The 22,791-nt window shown below is 38.9% G+C and overlaps 2 protein-coding genes across 3 annotated transcripts; both read right to left on the bottom strand.

The window, feature by feature from the left end:
• Nucleotides 1-1,627: 1,627 nt before the first annotated feature.
• On the bottom strand, nucleotides 1,628-2,635 carry LOC130078606 (uncharacterized). Its single transcript, XM_056244170.1, has one exon. The coding sequence runs from the start codon at nucleotides 2,630-2,632 to the stop codon at nucleotides 1,628-1,630; it is 1,005 nt and encodes a 334-aa protein (XP_056100145.1). The 5' UTR covers nucleotides 2,633-2,635.
• Nucleotides 2,636-5,489: 2,854 nt separating this feature from the next.
• On the bottom strand, nucleotides 5,490-22,716 carry trim66 (tripartite motif containing 66). Of its 2 annotated transcripts, none has more exons than XM_056244164.1 (17): nucleotides 21,578-22,716; nucleotides 20,802-20,967; nucleotides 17,750-17,879; nucleotides 17,400-17,516; nucleotides 17,031-17,145; nucleotides 16,655-16,801; nucleotides 16,242-16,359; nucleotides 15,109-15,764; nucleotides 12,689-12,895; nucleotides 10,848-10,941; nucleotides 10,646-10,727; nucleotides 9,365-9,545; nucleotides 8,582-9,279; nucleotides 8,374-8,494; nucleotides 8,117-8,191; nucleotides 7,866-8,018; nucleotides 5,490-6,572 (listed from the first exon to the last, which is right to left on the bottom strand). In XM_056244164.1, exons 1-17 carry the CDS (start codon nucleotides 21,584-21,586, stop codon nucleotides 6,333-6,335), a joined length of 3,309 nt encoding a protein of 1,102 aa, XP_056100139.1. In that variant the 5' UTR covers nucleotides 21,587-22,716; the 3' UTR covers nucleotides 5,490-6,332. The 2 variants fall into 2 exon arrangements, with proteins under 2 accessions (XP_056100139.1, XP_056100140.1); XM_056244165.1 differs by having other exon boundaries at nucleotides 10,848-10,938.
• Between the last annotated feature and the right edge of the window lie 75 nt (nucleotides 22,717-22,791).

Here is a 22,791-nt window from a genome sequence, read left to right as displayed (position 1 = left end):
CAATCAAAGTATTTCCAAAGGCACTCACAAAAGAGTGGGCAAAAAAATGCCCATTAAACTACAAGAAATCATGACCTCCTTTAAGAGTCATTATAAATGAGTACTCTAAGCTGAAGGGGGGGAAATGAGGCCAGCTGTATCTCATGAGAAGAAGAGGAAAGGGGGATTTAAAAGCTGCCAGTAGAGTTATTGCATCATGTCTGTGTTTAGTGCAGCCTTGTGGGGGCTCTGCTCTTATCCCCCATCTTTAAGAAGGCAATCAGGGGTGTAATCCTGCAGGTATTGGGGGAATTCTCAGAGACCCAGACCAGGCACTGATCTGATTTAAGTGTCATCGGGAAGCTGTCAGTTAAGATGAGCCAGGAAGTGTCTGCTGGGGTTAAGAATTACAGTACCTTTTCAGGGAAACTCAATTTGTTAAGGGGGGGGGGTCTGATTTCTCTGAAGAAAGATGATCACTCTTAGATGGCATCAAAGCTCACTTAATATCTCTTTAAGAAAGTGTTGGAGGAAGATTGTCCAATGTGAGGGCCTGTGAGAGTACAGCAAGAAACAAATTATTCACCTGCATTTAGTACTTATGCCAAACATAACACATTGTAAACTCTTACGTACATTTAATTCTCTGAATTATGATGCTTTATTAGCAATAAAAAATAAAAGTTTATTTTTAGAAACTTTTTATTTTATTTAACCCTCATCCTCTCCTCCCGAACCTGTAAAAAATATTTACTATATTTGAATAATAAATAAGTATAATAAAAGTCTAAGTATAATAAATAATAAAAAATTATACTTATATAAGCCTACTTATACTTATAATTATACTTATTCTTTTTTTGTCCAGAAAGCTTATATCATTTCATTTTTATAATTTCTTTCTATTTTTAATGCATTTTTTAAAAGATATTTTGTGCTTTTTTATTATTTAATATACCTCTAAATTACTAGATTTTATCAATAATTAATTTAATAATTTAAGCACATTCTTCACATCCTTTCACTTAAATAAGCACCAATGCTATATTTTCTAAATGTCATAATCATTTGTTAACAAACAAGTATTCATTATACTTCAATGAGCTCATTGTTTCTGCATTAAATTATTACATTGTTTAAACATTTTACATTTTGTATATGTAAAAGTAAACAATGAGTCCGCACACCAGAAGATGCTCCTAAGCGAGTTTAATAGTTGCTCACCTCGTGTAACGTTTCGGGCCCAAGCCCTTCATCAGACATAAACAAGTGGAGAGACACACCTCCTTATATACAGCCATACATGGTCACATGATCACATACATCCATGATAGAACCAATCAAGTGAAAGCACAATTACATCAGACAAACAGATAAAAATATGTAAGTATATACCAACATTTATAATACAAAAAAATCTATTAAATATATTTGGTAGCTAAAAAAAGGCCTAAAGTGCTTAAGGCACAGCCTAAAAAAAATTTTATTGAAAAAGTATCTCTACCACTGTGAACAATCATGATAGATGAGCCAGAATGTAAATACATAAAGAATACCACAATGGTGTGTTACATATATCAAATCAGCAAAACAATCGCACAACATTTACAAAATTTGTTGAAAATTCTTTTTCATTGACATAAGTTATTTACAGGAATGGCCTCAGGTCAAAGTCTTCATTCAACCCTTTTGGAGCTAAAGTGTCCAGGGTATAAATCCAGAATGCTTCTCTTTTAAGCAACAGACGATTTACGTCTCCTCCACGGGAGGGCTGTTTCACAAGTTCAATGCCACAATATCTGAGAGAAGAAACGTTATGAGAGGCTTGTGAAAAGTGCACCGCTACTGGGCTTTTGATGTCATGATTACGAATGTTTGATCTGTGTTCTGAGATCCTTATTTTCAATGACCTGGTCGTTTTACCAACATAGGCCAAGCCACACGGGCATTTAAGTAAATAAATAACATTTTTTGTGTTACAAGTAATCACATCTTTGACATCATAAAGTTTTCCAGTGCATGGGTGATTAAAGGTGGTGGTTTTATGTGTAAAGTTGCATTGAGTGCAGTTGCCACATCTGTAATTCCCAAAGGGAATAGACTGCAAAAAATGTGGTGGAGTCAATGGTGGAAGATGAGCTCTCACCAACATATTTTTGAGATTAGGTGCTCTTTTGTACACAATGCGGGGTGATGTAGTAAAGCATTTAAGTGCTGAATCAGAGTCAATAATGTGCCAATGTTTTTTAATGATGGATTCGAACTCTCTGCCAAGAGGTGAATATTGGACAATACAGTTAACTCTAGACTCAGAAGTTCTGGATCTGGTGTTGCTGAGACAGTCAATTTGCGATGTATTTTCAAAACGGTTACGTGCTTGAGTAATCCATTCATGTTTGTATTGTCTCTGTTGAAAACGTTTTTCCAAATCAGATGCTTGGGCTTGGAAATCACTATCAGAACTACAGATCCGGCGAATGCGACTAAACTGAGACAAAGGCAGACTCTTCTTGAGTGGAATGGGATGAAAAGATTGTCCATGAAGAATAGAATTTCTGTCAGTACTTTTTCGATATAAGTTAGATCCCAGTCTATTCAAGTCTCTGTAAATAAGAATGTCTAAGAAGTTCATCTTGTGCCTGTCAAAATCCATTGTGAATTTCAAATCGCTACTCTTAGCGTTGATAAAATCATGGAACTGTTTTAACTGAGTCTCAGAACCGGTCCAAATGAAAAAAATATCATCTATGTACCTCCTCCAGTTGGAAATTGAGGGTAGGAATGGGTTGCTTAAGTGGTTCAGGATGATTTCCTTTTCAAAAAGTCCGCAGAATAGGGATGCAAAACTTGGGGCCATTTTTGCTCCCATGCTCGTGCCTGCCACCTGGAGGTAAAAGTCAGAGCCAGAAAGAAAATAGTTGGATGTGAGAACAATTTCAATGAGGTCCACAATACAGGAAGTGCTTGGGGTGCAGCTGGAGCGCTGATTTAAAAAGAATTCTACTGCTTTTAGCCCCCCTTCAAATGGTACGTTGGTGTAAAGAGACTCAATGTCCATAGTCACCAGGAAACAATGTTCATCTGATACCTGGATAGATTGAATCATATTAATGAATTCCATAGAGTCTTTTACATAGGATGGAAGAGAAGTGACGAGTGGTTGGAGAAAATAATCCACAAATGCTGCAATTTTCTCTGTTAGAGACCCAATGGCTGCCACGATGGGTACATTTGTATAGGTTTTATGAATTTTGGGGAGAGTATACAAAACTGGAGTGACAGGAAAGTCTACTACCATAAAAGCATGTTCTGGTTTTGTTATTTCTCCAATTAGTAGGAGGGAATCTAACTTCCTCCTAATACACTGTTTGAACTCCTGTGTGGGATTATGATTGAGTTTCTTATAAAACATCGTGTTGCTCAGCCGTCTCTGAATTTCCCCATCATATGCTGTCCGGTCCATGATGACAATGGCACCACCCTTGTCTGCGCTTTTGTATAAGTACATTTCTGAAATGCTTAACTTAGACAGTTACCTCTGATAACAGAACACTCTAAATTTTAATATGGACTCGTCCACTTTCTGTAAAGCAGCTTTGAATTGATGTGTATTGTGAAAAAAGCTCTACACAAATAAACGTGAATTGAATTGACTTGAAATACAAAATAACATGTAAAAACTTGTTAAAACAGCTCAAAAAGTCTCACATTGAGTGTCTCTGCTGACCTCTTGTGTAAAAAGAAAATAATATAACATGATATTTCAGGACACTTGACACTATGGACTATTAGCTCTATATGGAGCAAATGAACTGTTCCCCTGGGTCCTAAAGTCAGTTTTTCTTCAGTTTTATTTTTCACTATGCGTCCAGGTATATATTTTAGACATTATAAAATATTTTTTGGGTAAAGCTTAAGCATTTTTTATAGGTTTGTATTTATAATGAAGTGTCAGATATTATAATAATTCAAGTTAGTGAGGTGGACAGCAGGGGGATAAAAGTAAAACCTTGAAGAATATTTATTTGAAAAAGCTGATTTTAATTCAGAATTTAACTAAATATAATATAAAATATGTTCTGCATTGTAAATGTGTTCAAATCTAACCACTTCAAATCTGTGTCCAGTCTGCATTGTGACTGATTGATTGATTGATTTTTTGAAATGCCACCCCTATTCATGTTAAATTATTTTGTAAACTGAGTGTTATGTGATAATATCGCTACAGACAATGACTAGTAATTGGATTACGGCTGTCTTAAGAAAGCAATAAGTTATGTACAGATTCTTTCTCTTACAAATATTGAACAAAAACAGTGTCCTCTTACCTTGGTGCAGAAGATATATGCATTTTGTTTTCACATATCAAACACAAAGTGGAAAAACCTCATATTGATTTAGCGTGGCCGGCGGAGATGTCATCTGAATGTTTTTCACTTGTAATGAAATTATCCAGGGCCCTCTTCTTGGCTTATGGCCTCCGTGCTTGTGGATGACCAGACTTTATTAATCTGTCAGAACTCCACATGCAACAATACAGCCTCAAGAATCTCAGGGAGTTCTAGTGAGTCTCTGCTCTACGGGAAAAAGCCCTCTCATACTTATTACAGTGTTCACACAAAGAACATCAATGAGTCACACACTCAGCTCAGGCCAACACCAACACTGCAGTTCTGTGACTCCCATGCATGGAGAGCTACATTTTCACACAAGTAATGTTTTAAAATGTAACATGATGTTTTAATCAGTTCCCTGCAAGTAAAATTGAATTAAAATATTGTTGTTAGAACAGACCATTTTGCAAATAAGGCCTAGGGTTTGTGTACCACTTGCCAGGATGAGGCATATGTCAGGGCTAAATGGACCATTTACTTCAAACAGAATTGCAGGAAAAAAATGAGGGCTATTTTATACTATCTAATGTTTCAGACATATTTGAGTCTTTTAAACCCATCCAACTCTTATAAAAACCAATAATACATTTTGGAAAATCTATTTTAAAATTAATATACTTTTGTACAAAGCCTTTTACCTTTAGGGTCTTTAGTGTTTAAAGGCTGTATGTCTAAACGTCAATTTCCTTCCATTGTAAATGTATGGTGCCATAAGAACGGTTCTGTTGACACAGCAAAGGTATTTAAATTATTTAGAAAATCTCAATCTCTTATTTTGTACATTTCAATCAAAGCTAGAAGTTATAGTTGTTTTTGGAAAAGTAATTACTTGCATGAGTAATTTGTGATAAAATGAGCTTACTTCTGGCAGGCAGTTGGTGAAAATTCAACAAAGGCCTTTTAAAAAAGCTCTCTGATATTTCTTTAGTGACTCCAACTCACCAGCAACATGTAATGCTTTGCTTTCAATTTTACAAAGTCTTGATGTTCAATCAGCAACATTTCATCCATAACTGACTATATTTTTAAATTAGGTTCATTTCAAATCTGATTTTGAAACCATTAGGGAACCGCAATGTTATGTTTGTGTAGAAGCAGGAAACAAGAAGCTCTGAATCACATATTTACACCATACAGTATATATTTCAGACTAAATACAATCCAGCTAAAGTTAGCAAATGATCTGCACAGCAATTCCAGCAATTAAGACCAGTATTACAAAATTCAGAAGACATATGAATATCAAACCTATTTGTGAACCACATGGAGGAACATGCTGAATGAAAAAGTGTCCCACCCGCCTGTGAAAACATTAGATATTCTGTCTCATTAGTCAATAAACATTTGAAAGATCAATTTAAAACATCACAGTAATGTAGGAACATCAGCCTAATATATCCCCATTTTATTCTAGAAAGGGGTTGTGGGATTCAGTCACATTATGCACCTCCTCCTGCCACCAAAAAAGTCCAATATGAACTAATGTGTTGCCACAGGCTACATGAAGTGCTCCCTCTACAGGTCAATAAAATCATCACTGGGAAAATTACCTCATTACAAGGGATTTTTGGATTAAAAGAAAAATGAAATTTAGAACAAACATTTTATATAATATTACCAATTAATGTTGCATATCTATCTTTACTAAGTAGCAGTTGCCAGCAACCAGTCAGCTATCAAATTGATTGTACAATTTAATATAAGTGTAAGCATTGGAATAAATACTAGTGCAAGACCTTAGGCAAAGTCTGGAGATATAGGCTTATATCAACACCTACCCACAGCTACAGATAACAGCATAATACATGAACCGATTATAATGTGCGAGATTAGTCCTCAGAAAAAAAGCATATACTGTTTTTCAACATGAATCCTTAAAAAAACAGCAATCCAGCCAGTATGGAAAACTCAGAGCTCAAAGTGGATCAAATGTCTCTGTACATGTATATAGAGGCACAACTAATAGTGATTTCTCCTCCAGTTTAGTGAGTGCCTCCTCTTCCTCTTTCTGTGGCTCTGCTCTCTTCTCTCGGGCCAGGGAAATCCAGTCACCATGGCTTGTTCCAGCTCCTCGTAATCGTCAATGTCAGAGTCCTCCTCCTCCTGGACAGGGCAGGTCAGATCTGGGAACACCTCCCTCAATTTGGAGGTAAAAAAGGACTGTAGACTGTGGCCTGCCTGAGCCACCTCTGAGTCAGGCTAGAGAGAGAAACAGCTTGGTCAGCATCTACAGTATCTGTCCTCTTAAGATCTAGAGATACCATATGTCTGAGTATACTCCTATACATATTTAATACTATATCAGTCTACATGAACCTGCTAAATGCCAATAAGGTCCTTACGACCTTGATGATACTAAATAATTGCATCAGTATATCTGTCGTAATCAGTATTTTGTCTTGTTTCGCACAATTTTTTTAGAGAATATATTTTTATTATATATTTATTTAGAAAATACATCATTTTATATATATATATATATATATATATATGTTTTTTTGGTTGTTTTTTTTTACATACATATATACAGTAGTGACCAAAAGTGACCAAAACCATTCAGTCTAAGAAAAAAATTACATCTACATGCTTTATTCAAATTTTATTAAAAATTGGTTAAATATTTTCTAAGCGTATTACATAGTTGTGCTTGGAGTCAATTGTTTTGAAAGTGAAAGTAAAGTGACATGTGAAGGCCATAACCCATATTTTGAATTTGTCCCCTGCATTTAACCCATCCAAGTTAGTGCACACATATTAGGAGTAGTGAGCAATGAACACACACACACACACACGGAGCAGTGGGGAGGCATTTTGCTTGTGGCACCCGGGGAGCGATTGGGGGTTAGGTGCCTTGCTTAAAGGCACCTCAGTCATTTCCTGCCCCTAATAAAAGTATTTATTTGTGATAACGCGATGAAACATGCAAAATTGAGAGTAAAATTTTTTTTTGTCCTTCGATCACCCTAATCTTCTCACAAACTACCCCACCCACACCACACCCCCCCACACACTATTGATCTGATCAGTACATCACTATTGCCCACTACTGTAGGTAAATGGATTGAGACGACCCTCCGTAATAGTCATTGGATAATTTGTAATTGGTGTCACTACATGGCCACATTCTTTTGGTAATGTATTGTACAAGAAATAAAGATGGATTTGGAAGATGCCAGAGAGAGGAACTGTAAGCCACTTACAAATTCTTGTGATTTGATGGACAGGATTAGATGAATAAGCTCCTCCCACACTTTCGTTCAGAACTTAATTTATTATACAATGCAAATACACAAAATGAACTCAAATGAGTGTAGCTTTTTTTTAGCTTAATCTATTAAGAATTTAATTTAAACTAAATTAAACAGGATATTAAAAAAGTGATGCATAATCATTACATCAGCACGTGGTTTGAATGTGAATCAGTTATGAAATTAAATATTCAACACTAATGGCTAGAAGGAAGTAGATTAAAAAATAATGCAATTCACTCACGTAGTTGAACTTGGCACAGTTTTTGAACATGAGCAGGACATCAGCCACAAACTCTTGAGGGGAAAGATAGTGTGTGTGGCTGTTTCTGCTGAGCCTGTTCCGGATGACAGACAAATCCATGGGTTTCTTGATGATCTGATAATAATGACGGGCCTATACATAGATAAAGATAAAAAAAAAAAGAACAGATTTAAAGTAATAAAAGTATCATCTACAAATATAAAATCATGAGATATTCATTTTAAAATTACCAGAGGGCTGACAGGCTCATGGAACGGAGCACTGAGAATGTTGCTGAGGATCAGCAGCGTCAACTTCTCGCATTTCTGTGATCAAACAGACAAGTCATCCATCAACAGAGATATTTCACTTGTTAGACAGACTGAGGGGATCTCAGGGAATCTCCTGAGGGAGGAACTTTTTTTGGATTTAGACTCTCAGATTTCTAAGGTCACAGCAGGATTGATCAGAGCTAGGACAGATGAGACCTGGCATCCCCTTCACTTACCTTCTGGTCACACGCCGACAGCCCATATGGCATCGTGCCTGTGGACATCTGGACATTCTCACAGTCATATTCCACCTCTGGTTGCTCCAAGTCCCTGCACAGGGTGCAAATCCAGTCACCTCTATGGAAGCCCGAGATGATAAAGGTTAGTTTCAGTGGTAAGTAAAGACAAAGGCAGATACGTAAAGTAGGAGGGAGAGTGGCTTACATGGGAAAACTATGGAGTGGGGGAACGTGGCATGACAGGTGAAAGACCTTTGGGCAACGGTCACAGCACAGAAGGTCTCCTCCTATGAGACAGACCGCACAGAAGTCCTCGTTCTCTATCTCAGGTCTTTCCTCTGCAGGCTGATGCTCAACAGCAGGTTCTGATACATTCTCAGAGCCAGTGGCAGGTTGGAGAACCGGCGGCTCCGCCTCCCATTCAGACTCAGGTTCAAGATTCACAGTCACTTCGGCTGTGGAATCCGGATCTGATTCAAATTCCTGTTCAGAACCCGAGAGCACTGATTCAGGAGGTTGCTCCGAAATGACATCTGATTCGGATTCGACTTGCAGTTCAGATTCAGCGCTCGGATCTGATTCCTGCAGGAGCTCTGATTCCATATCTGCATCTGAACCTGGTTCAGCCTCTCTTGTGGATTCAGTTTGGAAATCAGAATCTGTAACTGATCTGAGTTCAGATGGGAAGTGTATCTCTTCAGTGTCAGGTTGTAAGACAGGATCTGAATCATTGGAGATGGCTAGTACCCTGGACTCTTGGTTTAGGTTGCAAAACTCTTGCACAGGAGGCTGAGAAACCTCAAGGGAGACAGATGATTCACAACTGTACAGATGTTCTGGTGATAGCTGCTCTGTGGGCGACACGCTGTCCTCTGGCTGAACTGATTCCTTATCCAATGTTCCCTTCAAGGAAATGAAAATTATTAATATGAACTGTGAGATGATATAAACCTTTTAGAGAAACATTTCATCAACATTGAAGTGATACCTGAGAAGTGACCTCTCTTTCTAGCACCCTCAAGACAGTTTCTTCAGGTTTGAGTCCAGACTCTGTCTGACAAGTAATTTCTGTGCTCTGATGGTTCTGTGGTGGATGTCGTGATACCAGGATCTTGAGTCGCTCAAGACACACAACTGGAACCTTAGAACCATCTGGGGCTTCTTTGTCACTGTATCAAACGAAAACACCCAAACATTTCAACCTTTCTAAGACAAATTTGCAATGATACTTATAGGGCTGCATGATTATTAGAAATAAAACCGAAATCGTGAAATGGTTTAGTGCGATTATCAAATTGAGAAGGCTCAAGTCTGTGATTTAATTAAAGGTTAGGGTATAGGATTTGCAAAACGGCCTGCAGATTTTGAAAATACACAACTCAAAAGGTCCTACCTTCTTTCCTCCAACGCTGGCCCTGACTCCACCCATTCGAAGAACATGGACGCGCAATCATGCATCTGCAAAACTCAGATGCGCGAGATTGCACTTATTCTCTCTCTCTCTCTGTACCGGGGCGACTTGCACTTACTGTGACTGGGTCACGAGCTTTGAGTATGCGCACGAAGGGGACACGCGCACGAGGGGGATGGGGGAGGGGGGTATGGTACAAACGTTTGATTGACGCACTTACAGTCCAATGATTCTAGGTGGTCTTGGAAATGATTGGCTGGAGTTTTTCGAGTCCTGCCCGTTCCACAGATGATTAAATTGCTTAATTTTCATTTCAGTGCTTCTAACTCAGTGGCTGTAAGTGGGTTAGGAATAGGATTTCAAGTGATTTTGAAAAAATGGTCAAAAAAGAAGATCACATACCCCACCTTTAAATATATATTGCGTGTTTCTGTGTTATTTTATGACCTGGTGTTTTCAGTGTCTCAGAGCGGCTCAGTTTGCAGTAAATACTGCTCCGCACAAAATAATGCTCTGTGGTTTAACATTTAAAAATCAAGAAATTAAAGCAGCCATAAATATTAATATTGTAATTTTACAGTTGTACAATAAAATATTTGTATTATTATTTTAATTGTATTTTCTTAAATAATCCATTTTTATTTTACAGTGAAATATTGCAATAGTAACATTTCTTATACTGTTTAATATTTTTATTTAGTAATAATATTAATAATTAATATGTTTATTATTTTACATTCATTTGGATAAATAATCAACAAGATCAGCAAACTATGTTTTTGTAATCACATTTTAAATTCCAATTGCAATTTTTATAAGACAAATTGTGCAGCCCCAGTTACATCCAATCAATTATACCTGGTGTCTGGATCCTCTCGAGGCATTCTGCTCTTTCTGGTATTCAGCCTTCTGTTTTCATAGGCATATGCATATACATTATCTGAAACCAGGAAAAAAATATATGTAGATTGATTAATCCACCACAGAATATCTTAATTTATTTATATTGCATGTTAAACATGACAGAAGCTTATTTAGAAATGATAAATGGCCTCTTCACCTGGTTCAGACTTGTAGGTGGTCAGCGTGGACGCATTGTGACTGCTTATACGTCCCGGGATCATCTCAGAATCATCAAAACGTGCACAGACCTGCTGGGATACAGGAAGTAAACAGTAAAATAAAGGTTTTGAAACATTGCCATTCTGTTGACAGGTGATGGATGCAGTGATGTCACACAACATCAGCATACAGACAAAATCAGTGAATATGAATGTGAGCCAACAGTGAACTTGTTAAACCGAATACAATCAGTTATGTGGGCTGCTGCATCTAATTTGTTCTCAAACAGAAATAGGTTAAAGGAACTGTTTCCTAGACAACAGTTCTTTCTTTTGATGTACATCATCTGTATTATTCCTTAAAAGGCAAGTAATAGATGTGTGTGCACTGGAACAAAGGTGTTTTGGACTGTATGACAAAGACTGGATGTTTGAAATGGACTTAAAAAGGAATTATGATGAAAAGCACTTCAGGACAAGAGTATTTCATCAATGTCAATTACTATTAATAAAGTGAATTATTCACAGTCTACTATTCTTACTAGGGATGCACCGAAATTTCGGCCGCTGAAAATGGAATTTTCGGTTTTTGGCCGAAAGAGAAAAAGGCTGAAAATATTAACCGAAAATATATGCCGCCCCTCAGAAGTTTTTTGTAACTTTGTGAGCCTTTGTAACCTTTGCAAGTAACTTTGTAACCTTCTAAAGATGCACAACTTCGAAGTGACTGACCGAGCAGGTAGGCCTAACAGTGCGTGTCCACTGGGGCGAAGCGAGCGGTGGACACGCACTGTTAGGCCTACCTGCTCTGTAGCACAAATCGTCAGAACACCGGCACCCAGTCTGCTCAATGTTCCACTCTGTGTGTGTGTGCACTCTCTGCTCAGTCGCTCACGGCCCAAGCGAATGCTCTACCGGAAAAGCAAAGTAAACTTGTTTCTGTTTGCAATAGCCCCTATACTGTGCTGTAACATGGTGTGTATGGCCGTGCTGGGCAACGCTGGTAAAATGACACTACGCTCTGATCACATGCTCAGATAATAATAGCTTTGTAGGACTATAGGCTACTTTACATTGATAATTGGTCAAAAAATAAATCAGATTCTGTTGCATAGAACTGAATGAAGAATAACATATTGATATTTAATATTATTTTAATATATTTACTGTCCAATTTTGGTGTGTTACTTTAAATAAAAGTGTGGTTATTTTATTTTATTGGCTTATATTTTAAATTCAAATTCAATTTAATTATTGAATTTAATTAAAAAGTCTAATATTAACACAATACAAAAAACTAATTTATAAATGAATAATTATTAAGGAAAAGTCATTTTTGGTTTCGGTTTTCGTCCAAGTGCATCCAGAATGTTCAGTTTCAGCCCAGAATTTTCATTCCTAATTCTTACCCTTTAGACTAGAGTATACAGGTAATGTTAAACATGGACGCTACAGGCCTTTTTAGAAATGTATTTTTAAGAAGGTATTTCAGAACCTCAAGAAACAATGCTGAGCTCTGGGACAAAACCCACTAATGAAGTGGTTCTCAACCTTTTTGACTCCAAGGCAAGTAATAGATCTGTGTGCACTGGAACAAAACCACACTGGAACCACTGTGTCCATTGGTTTTTTAATTTATTTAATTTTTAATTTATTTTTTTACATTTATGGCAATTAGGAGTGTACATAGAATAAAAAATACATCTTTTTTTGTTGTTACTTGTTTTAGCTTATTTTAAAACATTTTAAATCATCATCTTGAGTCCATCTAAGTTTGCTGAGGCCCCCTACCACTGCACTAATATCTAAATGTCTCTGTCTCGCCACGTAGAAAGTTTACCTGCTGCGTTGTGCATCCCTGGTCCCCAGCCACTGTTGCCAGGCTGTGAGCAGCCCTGGCCGGCCTGTCTTTACAGAGCCTTTTACGAGGTCCTCGGGGTCCTACCGCAGTGCTCTGAGACCGGGTCGCCCTCTTCGAACCAGAGCAGCTTCGACGGTCACCTCCCCGGCCTTGAGCCAGCGCGTACATCTCTAGCGCTGAGGATCTCTACAGAGGAGAGCCAAACTCTCATTAGCGCAGCACTAGGCTAAAAGTGATCTCGACAGCGTATGCAGCACACTACAACCATAGCAACAGTGTCAACAGATGACAGGGAGGTAAGGAACAACAACCTTGAGTGTGACAATGCACAGTAGCTTGGAGCAAAAGGAAGAACAATAACAAGCCCACATCTATCAAATGGAGAGAAAAGTACAAAATAATTCTCCTGATAATATATGACTTAGTTACAGCACCAATTATCGTATGTAAATCCCACATCTGGGGCACGAAAAGGCTTCTTTGAATAAGCAGCATTAACACATCAGAGATTAGACTTCCTCTCCTCCACGGCCCTCTTCTTCTCTTGTCATAATTTCACTAATGCGCAAAGTTCTAGAAAAGCCCAAGCGACTGCATCCTTCGCTAACACGACAAATGTCAGAGTCGGAGGCAGCAGCCCGTGCTCTCGACGAAGCCCCTCCTCCAGCTGTCTCTTAGCCCTCTCTTGGTTTTTTCTTCCTCGTCTTTCTGTAATAATTACCTCAGGATTAAAAACACTCACCTGATAGAAGCCGAGGAGGAGAGGGTGGAATGAATCAAGCTGTGGAGTGTCTTGCAAGCATGTGTGGGTGCAGAGAGAAGGTAGGAGGTCTCAGAGACTTTAAAGGTAATCGTGTGGGCTCTACAGCGAGATGAAGAAAAATGCAACAGCCGGCTCCTTCAATTCCCCTAGCTTCTCATTAATGCCAGGTTAAGTAAATATGTGGTTGCACCCAAGCGCTTTTCCCCTCCCTTTAATCATGTCACAGTTATGGGCTGAAGATGATACATAAAAAAATAAATATTACACTAATTTGCCTCTGGAGTGGCAAATCTTACAGGGAAACTGATTTTGATTGGTGTTTGTCCTAGGAAAATGTATCAAAATACTGACATCAAGAGATCTAATAATAACTTCTATAGCCTGATTTGGTTCTCATCCAATACAGCTCGAGGAGCGGTTGCTGAGCAGAGTGAGTCTGGATGTGTGTGCGCTATTGTGTGGTCTTAATTGTTTTTGAGCTCACACCACCACAGTTGTCCTCACTTATGTCTCACCATCTGCTTGCAGAGGTGCTATCTGCAGCAGCCAAGATGAAAACATTACAGCTGCATAAATAGAAATGATACTGCCAGGAATGATTCGATTTCCTCTTTTTAAATTGAGTGGTGGAGCCCATTGCGATGTCGGCTTCTCTGTTCTCATGCTGTCACCCACACCAAATACACTTAAAGCAGAAGCACAGCAAAACACTGTTTGAGTTGAAATAGCAAACTATGTATAGACTATATATACAAACAAACAAACTATATACAATACAGTAATTCAATATATATATATATATATAAAATCATCGGTTTCATTTTATTTTGATGGTCCCTTTAACGCATTCTGTTGACTATAAGTAAAGTTGCACCTACATGGTTACTAACTCTCATTAGAGTGAAAGTAGAGAATTAGTAGACTGCAACTACATGTCAACTTATTCTAACCCTAACCCAACCAAAGTTACTTATAGTCAGTAGAATGTCTGTTGGAGGATACATAAAAATGTATATTCATAAAATGTATAAAAATGGTTTTCCAAGACAGTGGTAACCCTGGTTCTTTAAATGAATAGTAATGAAGAAATATCTGTTGTGTTTAGGAGTTTTTAATTTAATCGCTTACTTTAATGCTTGTTTTTTCTTCATTTGAATAATTTTAAGTCATCTTGAGGCCACCTTAGAAGTTGAACCCCTGAGCTTAGAACCACTGTCATAGAAGAGATTGCATGGAATATATGTAAAGGACAATTGAAATGAGCTGTATAAATTGTAAAACATGATTAATAATAGTAAAAAGAAAAAGGTGGCCCCTCAGTGACATCACCTAAAATGTATACTTTCCATTCATTCATTCATATAAATTTGAACCTAAAATAAATCAACTATCACAAGTCATTATACTGTAAGGACCCCACACTGCAGCCCTCTTCAATGCCTCAGCACATTTGCAGTGCTGCTCAATGGTCTTTCATCTGCTAGGACTTGTGGTGTGGACCAGTAAACACCATGCAACCTTTGCAAGCACTAAAGAGCGCCAGGCCTGAGGATTGTGGTCAGTGTTGAACACACCAAGAGCAAAGGTATTGCTTTTGCAAAGTACAAATAAACCCAGACACATTAATGAAACTCACCCTGTCATCATCGATGCGAGCAACGACAGGCTGCAGTTCAACCATGGGTTGGTTGCTGGTTTCTGTGGTCGTCTGCACTCGAGCCTGGTTGTGGACCTGTGGGAGCTCTCTGTCTGGTGATGCCTCTTGCCTTGTGTCTGCTTCAGGTGCACATGTTTGCCCTCTTCCGTTAGGAGACTGGTCTGGTGCACAGTTTCTCCCATCCATGACAGTCTGGTTGGAATTAGCAGGGAGCGCCTCGGGCAGCGGGTGGTCGTTGGATCCGACAGGCTGCCGAGGCAAAGCAGAGCTGGATTCATGCTGGACGAGGTCAGATCCAGGGTGAGAGGTGGACTGCTGTATAGGCTGAGCACCAGTTGGATGCATGGGGACAGATGCATCAGACTCCCAACAGCTGTGAAGGGACGGTGGGGAGCTCCGCCTGGTGGCTTGAGGACACGGGGCAGGGAATTTATCCAAAGGGACGGATTGAGTAGGTCTGCAGTGAAGGCAGCAGAGCTGGGGCTGGCAGAAGGTCTGGCAGGCACAGCCAGGTTCCCGCACCGCATGGCACAGTGGAGGCATTGCTATGCATGGGACAGGCTGGGGTCGCAGGATACTGGGATGACCCACAACCTCTGAGTATGAACGACTTCCACCTTCAACGACCAGCTGACCTAAAGCAAGGAGGAATCATTACAATGATTGTACGGCAATAGATACAGTATTCCTCAGGCATTTGATCTTTCTTCTCCACCAGTGTTAATCTTGTATTACTGACAAAAGCGTTAATATTTATATACAATTTAAATATCAAATTATTATCAATGATAACAAAGACTAAATGAAAAATGCACATCATGATGCTAATTGTTTAAAATGATTACGTTTTTTATCATTATTTATTATTATAATTAAAACATACTATTGATGAATATATGATACATTTAAGTCTGTATAACTTTGCACTCTCATCAACTAAAATGTTATTTTTGATGAGTGAAATTAAATGTAACTGTGGTAAAATTGTTATGTACATCTAACAATGTCCATTTGACATTGTTAGAATGTTCTCCATTCCAAATGAATGAAAGTGATGATGTCATAAATCATGGTATCTGCATACTGCATTGTGATAGGCCTTTTCAGTTTACCTAAAGTGGACATCTGCTTGGTCCAGAAGCTGGCATCCCAGTTAAACTTGATTTTCAATGGGGTCCAAGCCTCTGAGAGCATCAGTGGCTCCAGTAATTGCTGCATCTGAAGAGCAATCTGACAAATGAATTATAGATCAAACCTCATGATTACAGAGACACTGAGTTATAAATATTGCATGCAATTCTGGCAATGAAACTGAAACTCTTTCTGCACTGTCTCTATTTTTAAGTTGGTGAGAGCATGATTAAGGCTAACTCTAATAAAAGAGATCTAAATGCAGCAGCAAAAAGAGGTGAGGCTGCTTTAAACTAATAGCGCTGGCATCTTTTTGAGACCTGCCAGAAACATAGCAGGCAGCTGCCAGGAATCTTAACATCTAAAGCCCACTTGGACGTTGAGAAAATCCTACCAGCTCTTTGCTGAATAGCAGCGGATTGCGTCTGTGGTGGGCCGTGGCCCAGGTAAAGAAGTTCTGCACATGCTCCAGCTGGCTGCACAGTTCTATGGCCCCCTGCAGCTGGTCCTCCAGACGTTGCTTGAAATCACTGGATATACTCTGCACCGGAAGACAACGACAAAAACATGGATCCCCTCATCACTTTTCCCAAGATCCCCATCTGTTTGGATATGTCACTACTTGGCGGAATCTGCCTATTTTGCATGATTCGCTCTGAAGACGTTCTGTTCCGCACGCTCCATCACCAGTACATCCACAGTCAGCTGGATGTTTGGAGATGAATACGTTTGGAAAGACGGAGAGGGAAACGAGGGGAAAAAGTAATTACCTCCAGTTGTTCTATTAATAGGTTGGCCCGTTTGTTAAGCTCGTTCATCATAATCATCTTTGCCATTTTTATCTGGTTCTCTGCCTTCCTCTGCGTGATCTTTATACCGTGGAGCCTGGACAAACGGAAAGAAAAATGAACAGGGAGATGGCTAAGGGAGGATAAACAAACCGATATGGCCAGTACATCTGGATGCTTGAACATCTGCTGAAATCATTCAAAGGAAGTAATGGATCTTGTTAATGTCATTATGCTTCATTTAATCTATGCTTGTCTGTTCAGATGAGTAATGGACACGCTTTGCTTAACTAGCATTAACGCTAACATTAGCAGCATCAAGGAGGTGGAATAGATGAGGTATCGCCCCACCTGCCCTGGATCTGTTTGGCGGTGCTCTCCACAGTGGATCTTTTCTCCTCCACTCGGGCCATGAGGTTCTGCAGGAGCCAGCGCTGGTCTTGCAGAGCTTTCCCAACATGCACCAGCCTAAAGACAAGAAACCAACAGCAAGTAAAACACCTTTGACTTTTAAAGTTTACACACAACATGCTCGATAGCATATAGTTGTTGATACGTGAGAAAGAGGCCATCTGTTCCGTCTGCATCTTTGTGCATGTGTTTAGAAAGACGTATGAGAGAGAGAGAGAGAGCTTGCATGTGTACAAGTGCATCGTGAACGTAGGCATGCATGTCAGTGGGTATTTGTCCTCTACGCATACCGGTGGTCTTTGTGGGCGGACAGGTGACAGATGCTGCAGGCCATGAGGTCGCACGTTTCACACAGGAGTTCCAGAGGCTCCTGTTTATGGAGAGGACACATGACAACAGCATGCCCGCAGCAACCGGCTCCTGAGACACGCAACACAACAGAGAAGAGGGAATGAGAGCGAATTAGATGATGCCCATTAAGACCACATTATCTGTAATCAAGAATCACAAATCAAAAAGAAATATTACAAACGTGCGATTGAAAAATGCAGGAAAACAAATGTGTTAATATAAGCATGTGGAATCTCTTAGAGGTTTAATGGGGTTTTAAGTATGTTCAAATCATTTTGACCAATGCAGAGCGAAAGACCTTGTTGGTCTGTGAGTCACTCTCTGTGCTAGCTTCATTTATTTTTAGTGGAAAAACAAAGCGCTTATAAATATTTCTGGACGTATAAATGCATCTTTTTTCCAGCAAAAGAAAAAAACAGATAAAAATGGAACACAGCAGAGCTTTGATCAATCAGTTAATGTCTCATTAAAAGCCCTGCCAATACGAGGAATGTAACTCTACATGTGCTTTTGAAGAGCCAAATAAAGTAACAGACACTGCTATCACGTGTACCTTCAGAATGGCCCACATTTCTGACACAAACCCAGCACTGGACATTTAAAAACCATCAGATCAGAATGCTACATGGCATGCTCATATAAACTACATACACAGACAGGTTTGAATTTTTTGAATTTTATTCTATTTTTAAATAATTTGAACAATTTAGTTGCATTCGAAGAACCAAATAAAGAAGAGATAGCCTACTGTTTTCACGTGTGCCTTTAGAATGGCCCACATTTCTGAAATACATCCAGCACTGGACACTGGACAAACTACCCAGCTAACTAAAAGATGTTCTAAGAACATTTTGCTGACATTCCCATTCAGTTGTAAGAACGTTATAGACAGGGCTTAGACCATTTTATTTTATTTTATTTTATTATTTTGTTTTTCCAATAAAACTAAAATAAATTCTTTCTCTTTTTTTACTTAAATTACTATACATTTATATATTTATTTTAAAAATACAGTACTGGTCAAAAGTTTGGAAACATTACTTGTTTTTGAAAAAAGTTCAATGTTCATCAAGAAGATTCTTATGCTCATCAAGGCTTTGGATAAAATGTATTTATTTGATCAAAAATACAGAAAAAACTGTGATATTGTGAAATATTATTCAAATAATTCAAATTAAAATAATATTAAAATAACATACAATTAAATTAATATTAATATTAATTTTATTAAAACAATTCAAAATAATGGTTTTCTATTTTAATATACTTTAAAATATAATTTGTTTCTTTGATCAAAGCTGAATTTCTATCATCCATTACTCCAGTCTTCAGTGTGACTTGATCCTTCAGAAATCATTCTAATATGCTGATTTGATACTCAGTTATTATCAATGTTGGAAACTGCTTAATATTTTTGGGGGAACCTGTGATACTTTTTTGCAGGATTTATTGATGAATAAAAAGTTTCTAAAAAAGCACTTTTCTAACAATATACATTTTTACTATCATCTTTTATCAATTTAACATCCTTGCTAAATAATAGTATTAATTTCTTTCAAAAAAGAAGGAAAAAATGACTGACCCCAAACTTTTGGACAGTAGTGTATATTGTTACAAAAGATTTCTATTTTAAATATATGCTGTTCTTTTTTAACTTTTTATTTATCAAAGAATCCAGAAAAAGTATCATATGTTATAAACTTAAAAATTAAAAATAATTAAAAAGAATCATATGTTATTATAACTTGAGCAGTATAACTGTTTCCAACATGATAATAAATCAGCATATTAGAATGATTTCTGAAGGATCATGTGACACTGAAGACTGGAGTAATGAGTGATGAAAATTCAGCTTTGCTCATATCATAGAAATAAATTATATTTGAAAGTATAATTGTAATATTTCACAGTATTACAGTTTTTTCTGTATTTTTGATCAAATAAATGCAGGCTTGATGAGCATAAGAGACTTCTTTAAAAATAAACATTAAAAATAATAATGTTTCCAATAATGTTTTTATTGTTCAAATATAAACTAGATGCACCTGCTTTTTTCAGCTCTGCACATAAAACCACAAAACTCTACCAAAGATGTCTATCCAGAAATGAGTTTGTTTGAATACACACATCTACTTGAACCTGGGCTGAAGCAAACGGCATAAACAAATAAATCAAACATTCTCATTTCCGTTCCATTATTATACCAAAAAATCCAACTCTTAATAAAACATGATCATTTTAACAGTCCCTTTGCATATGAAATTCTGCAACCAGAGAGTTAGTCAGGCAGAATGCAGAACTCCATTAGAAATGAAGGACCTCGGTGACAGCACCTGTCACACTGGATCTACAGTCTGTCCATCAGAAGCGCCGGCTGGCTGATGCTGTGACAGTATAGGGTAGACAGAGACACGCTGACACATTGCACAGTGAGAGAGGGTGTTAAAGTATGAGACCACAGGCTCCAACACTGAAGAGCTCCCACTGCCTCAGTGCATACTGGTGACCGACCACATCCTGCTTCACACCCGCACTTCTGTTTCTCTCACACTCTACCTCTCTCTCATCTTTCTTTTCTGTCATTCTTTTTGTCACTTTATCACTCCTTCTCTTGTTTTTTGTGAGGACTTGTGGTCTCACTATCTTATGTTTAATGGATTTCAGAGCGTCTCACGAAAAAGCTCAGGAGTATCGATGAAAGGAAGCTAGTATAGGACAAGCTGGCCAAATTTGTGCTGCGTTTTCTGAGAGAGAATCAGTTTTAGAAACTAGGTCACATAAAAAATACACCACTACAATACATCACATGCAGGATAATTATTCACACTTATTACAAAATGCATTATTCATTGAGTTAAAGAAGAGGGGTTAGAAAAATATGCTGCAGAGCTGATAATGTCCGGTGGCTAAGAGCAGAAATGTGCAAGCAAACAGCCAACCGAAGCTAAAAGAGGAAAGTAATTACAGATCGGCAAAAGAGAGACGTCTTGCCTATTTCAGACGGTGACGGAGGGTCTCGTGGCTGGTGCTGCAGATCAGAGGGTTGAGTGGAGACTCTCTCATGCTGGTGCAGGTCTGTGCACTGGAAGCACAGCCACTTGTTGCAGAAGGTACACAAGCTCTGTGCCATCCGGGGCTCTGAACACTCGGAACAGCACTGAAGCACAAGCAGATACATTTCATTCTTTTGCATTCCGATAGAATGAGATTTTCTGACACATCTGTCAGACTCAAGTCTTGATCTAGCCAGTAGTAGCTAAAGTAGCATCTGTAAATATCTCAAGTAGCACTTTAAAATATCAAAAGAAGTGTTTTTTTGTTGTTGTTCATACAGTTAGTCAATATTGTTTCAACCCCATTGACTTTCAAAATATCTTCTTTTGTGCTCTACAGAAGAAAGAAAGTCATGTAGGTTTGATTTTTTGGGTGAATTGTCACTTTAAAATATTGGATATGTCTACTGGGACTTAATATTTATAAACCAAGCATTGTTGTCATGAAAAACAACATAAAGCATTCATTCTGTAACCCACACTTTAATGAGAGCAAAGCTGCCCGTTTCAAAGGATGCCAAAAATATTCACATTTACATTCCGCAGTATTCCCAAAAAGCACACCCAGCGAAACAATCACACATTATGCGACATCTGTGTGTCACAAGAAGCCGCAGTTTGCTGGTTACCTCAGTGTCAAAGCAAAGGCAATTCAAATGTTGCATTATCAAAGTCTCCAAATCTCCCTGAAAATGCAAAGCATGACCGCCTTACCTTCTCCATGGTGGTGGCGGGATCCAGGTTCCTCGTGAGAGCGTGAGAAAGATTGCGATATCCAGCCGAGCAGCTCTCGCAGCAGTGAGGCAAGGACACGGCAAGCCTCTGACACAGCTAGAGCTCCACACCACACTGTCACAGCTCTACCTGCGGCAGGAAGTAGTGCACACTGCACACTTTAACCCCAGTGGAGTAGACTCCTGAGCGCTCCTCCTCGTGTGCCCTCAGCCGTGGCCGGTGCGTAGCTCTCCTCATTGGCTTCCTGCAGCAGCTCGAATCCCGAATCCTTCCCTCTGACAGCCACCATGATCTTTCTTCTTAAATAAGCCTGTTCATAATAATTGGGAATTAGGGAGGGCTGATAATTATTTTTTTTCTGGGACAAAATATCCCCGGCAGCCCTTGTTGCCAAAAATGGAAGGGGAGAGGTGCCAGATGACCTACAATATTTAAGAGAATTGCACGCGAAGGGTGTGAGATGGATCGGGGATGAGGGAACACACGTTGGTGCCCTCCTTCCTCACTTCCTTAGATCAGCACTAGTAAGGGACAGGTCCCTCCGGACAGGACCCGCTCCCACGTAACACGCTGAAACCGGGTCAGCCTTCTCCAGGAGAAGATGGGAATTGAGATGTGCTCGCACAATGCCCCGCAAAGCGTGAAATCAATTATGATCGTATCACACTTCATCTTCTCGAAAGAATTTTGAGGCATGACTTCTTCAAAATCTTTCACAGGTAGGAGATGTTCAACAACCAATGCATAAAGTGGAAAAAGGCAGATGGGCGGGCGGGCAAAAAGGGGATTGGCGTAAACTAATGAAACCGTACGTAACCCAAACTGACATCGGTGTCGTGCAGATCCCCACTAAGAAACCACCGTGAGTCTGCCTGACAACAACCCCTGCAGCCTGACCTACAAATCTGACAACTCTCTCTTCCTCTAGAGCTGCTCATGGGAGCTTAAAACCATCCGATTCCCCATTGTGTACCCACAGACCCACTTTAAAACACAATTAGTCTACCCAGCCAGTCTTTCTCTTGTTCTTCGGGCAGACAGGCGTGCCTGCGTCTCCCGTCTTGCCTTCCGTGCCACTCCATTTGGCTTTTAAAACAAAAAGCTCTCTCTCTCTCTCTCTCTCTCTCTCTCTCTCTCTCTCTCTCTCTCTCTCTCTCTCTCTCTCTCTCTCCTCTCTCTCTCTCTCTCTCTCT

The sequence above is a fragment of the Rhinichthys klamathensis genome, unplaced genomic scaffold, assembly GCF_029890125.1.
Source record: "Rhinichthys klamathensis goyatoka isolate OS25496 unplaced genomic scaffold, OSU_Roscu_1.1 h1tg000935l_1, whole genome shotgun sequence".
NCBI lineage: Eukaryota > Metazoa > Chordata > Actinopteri > Cypriniformes > Leuciscidae > Rhinichthys > Rhinichthys klamathensis.
This window is presented reverse-complemented; position numbering and strand designations above follow the sequence as displayed.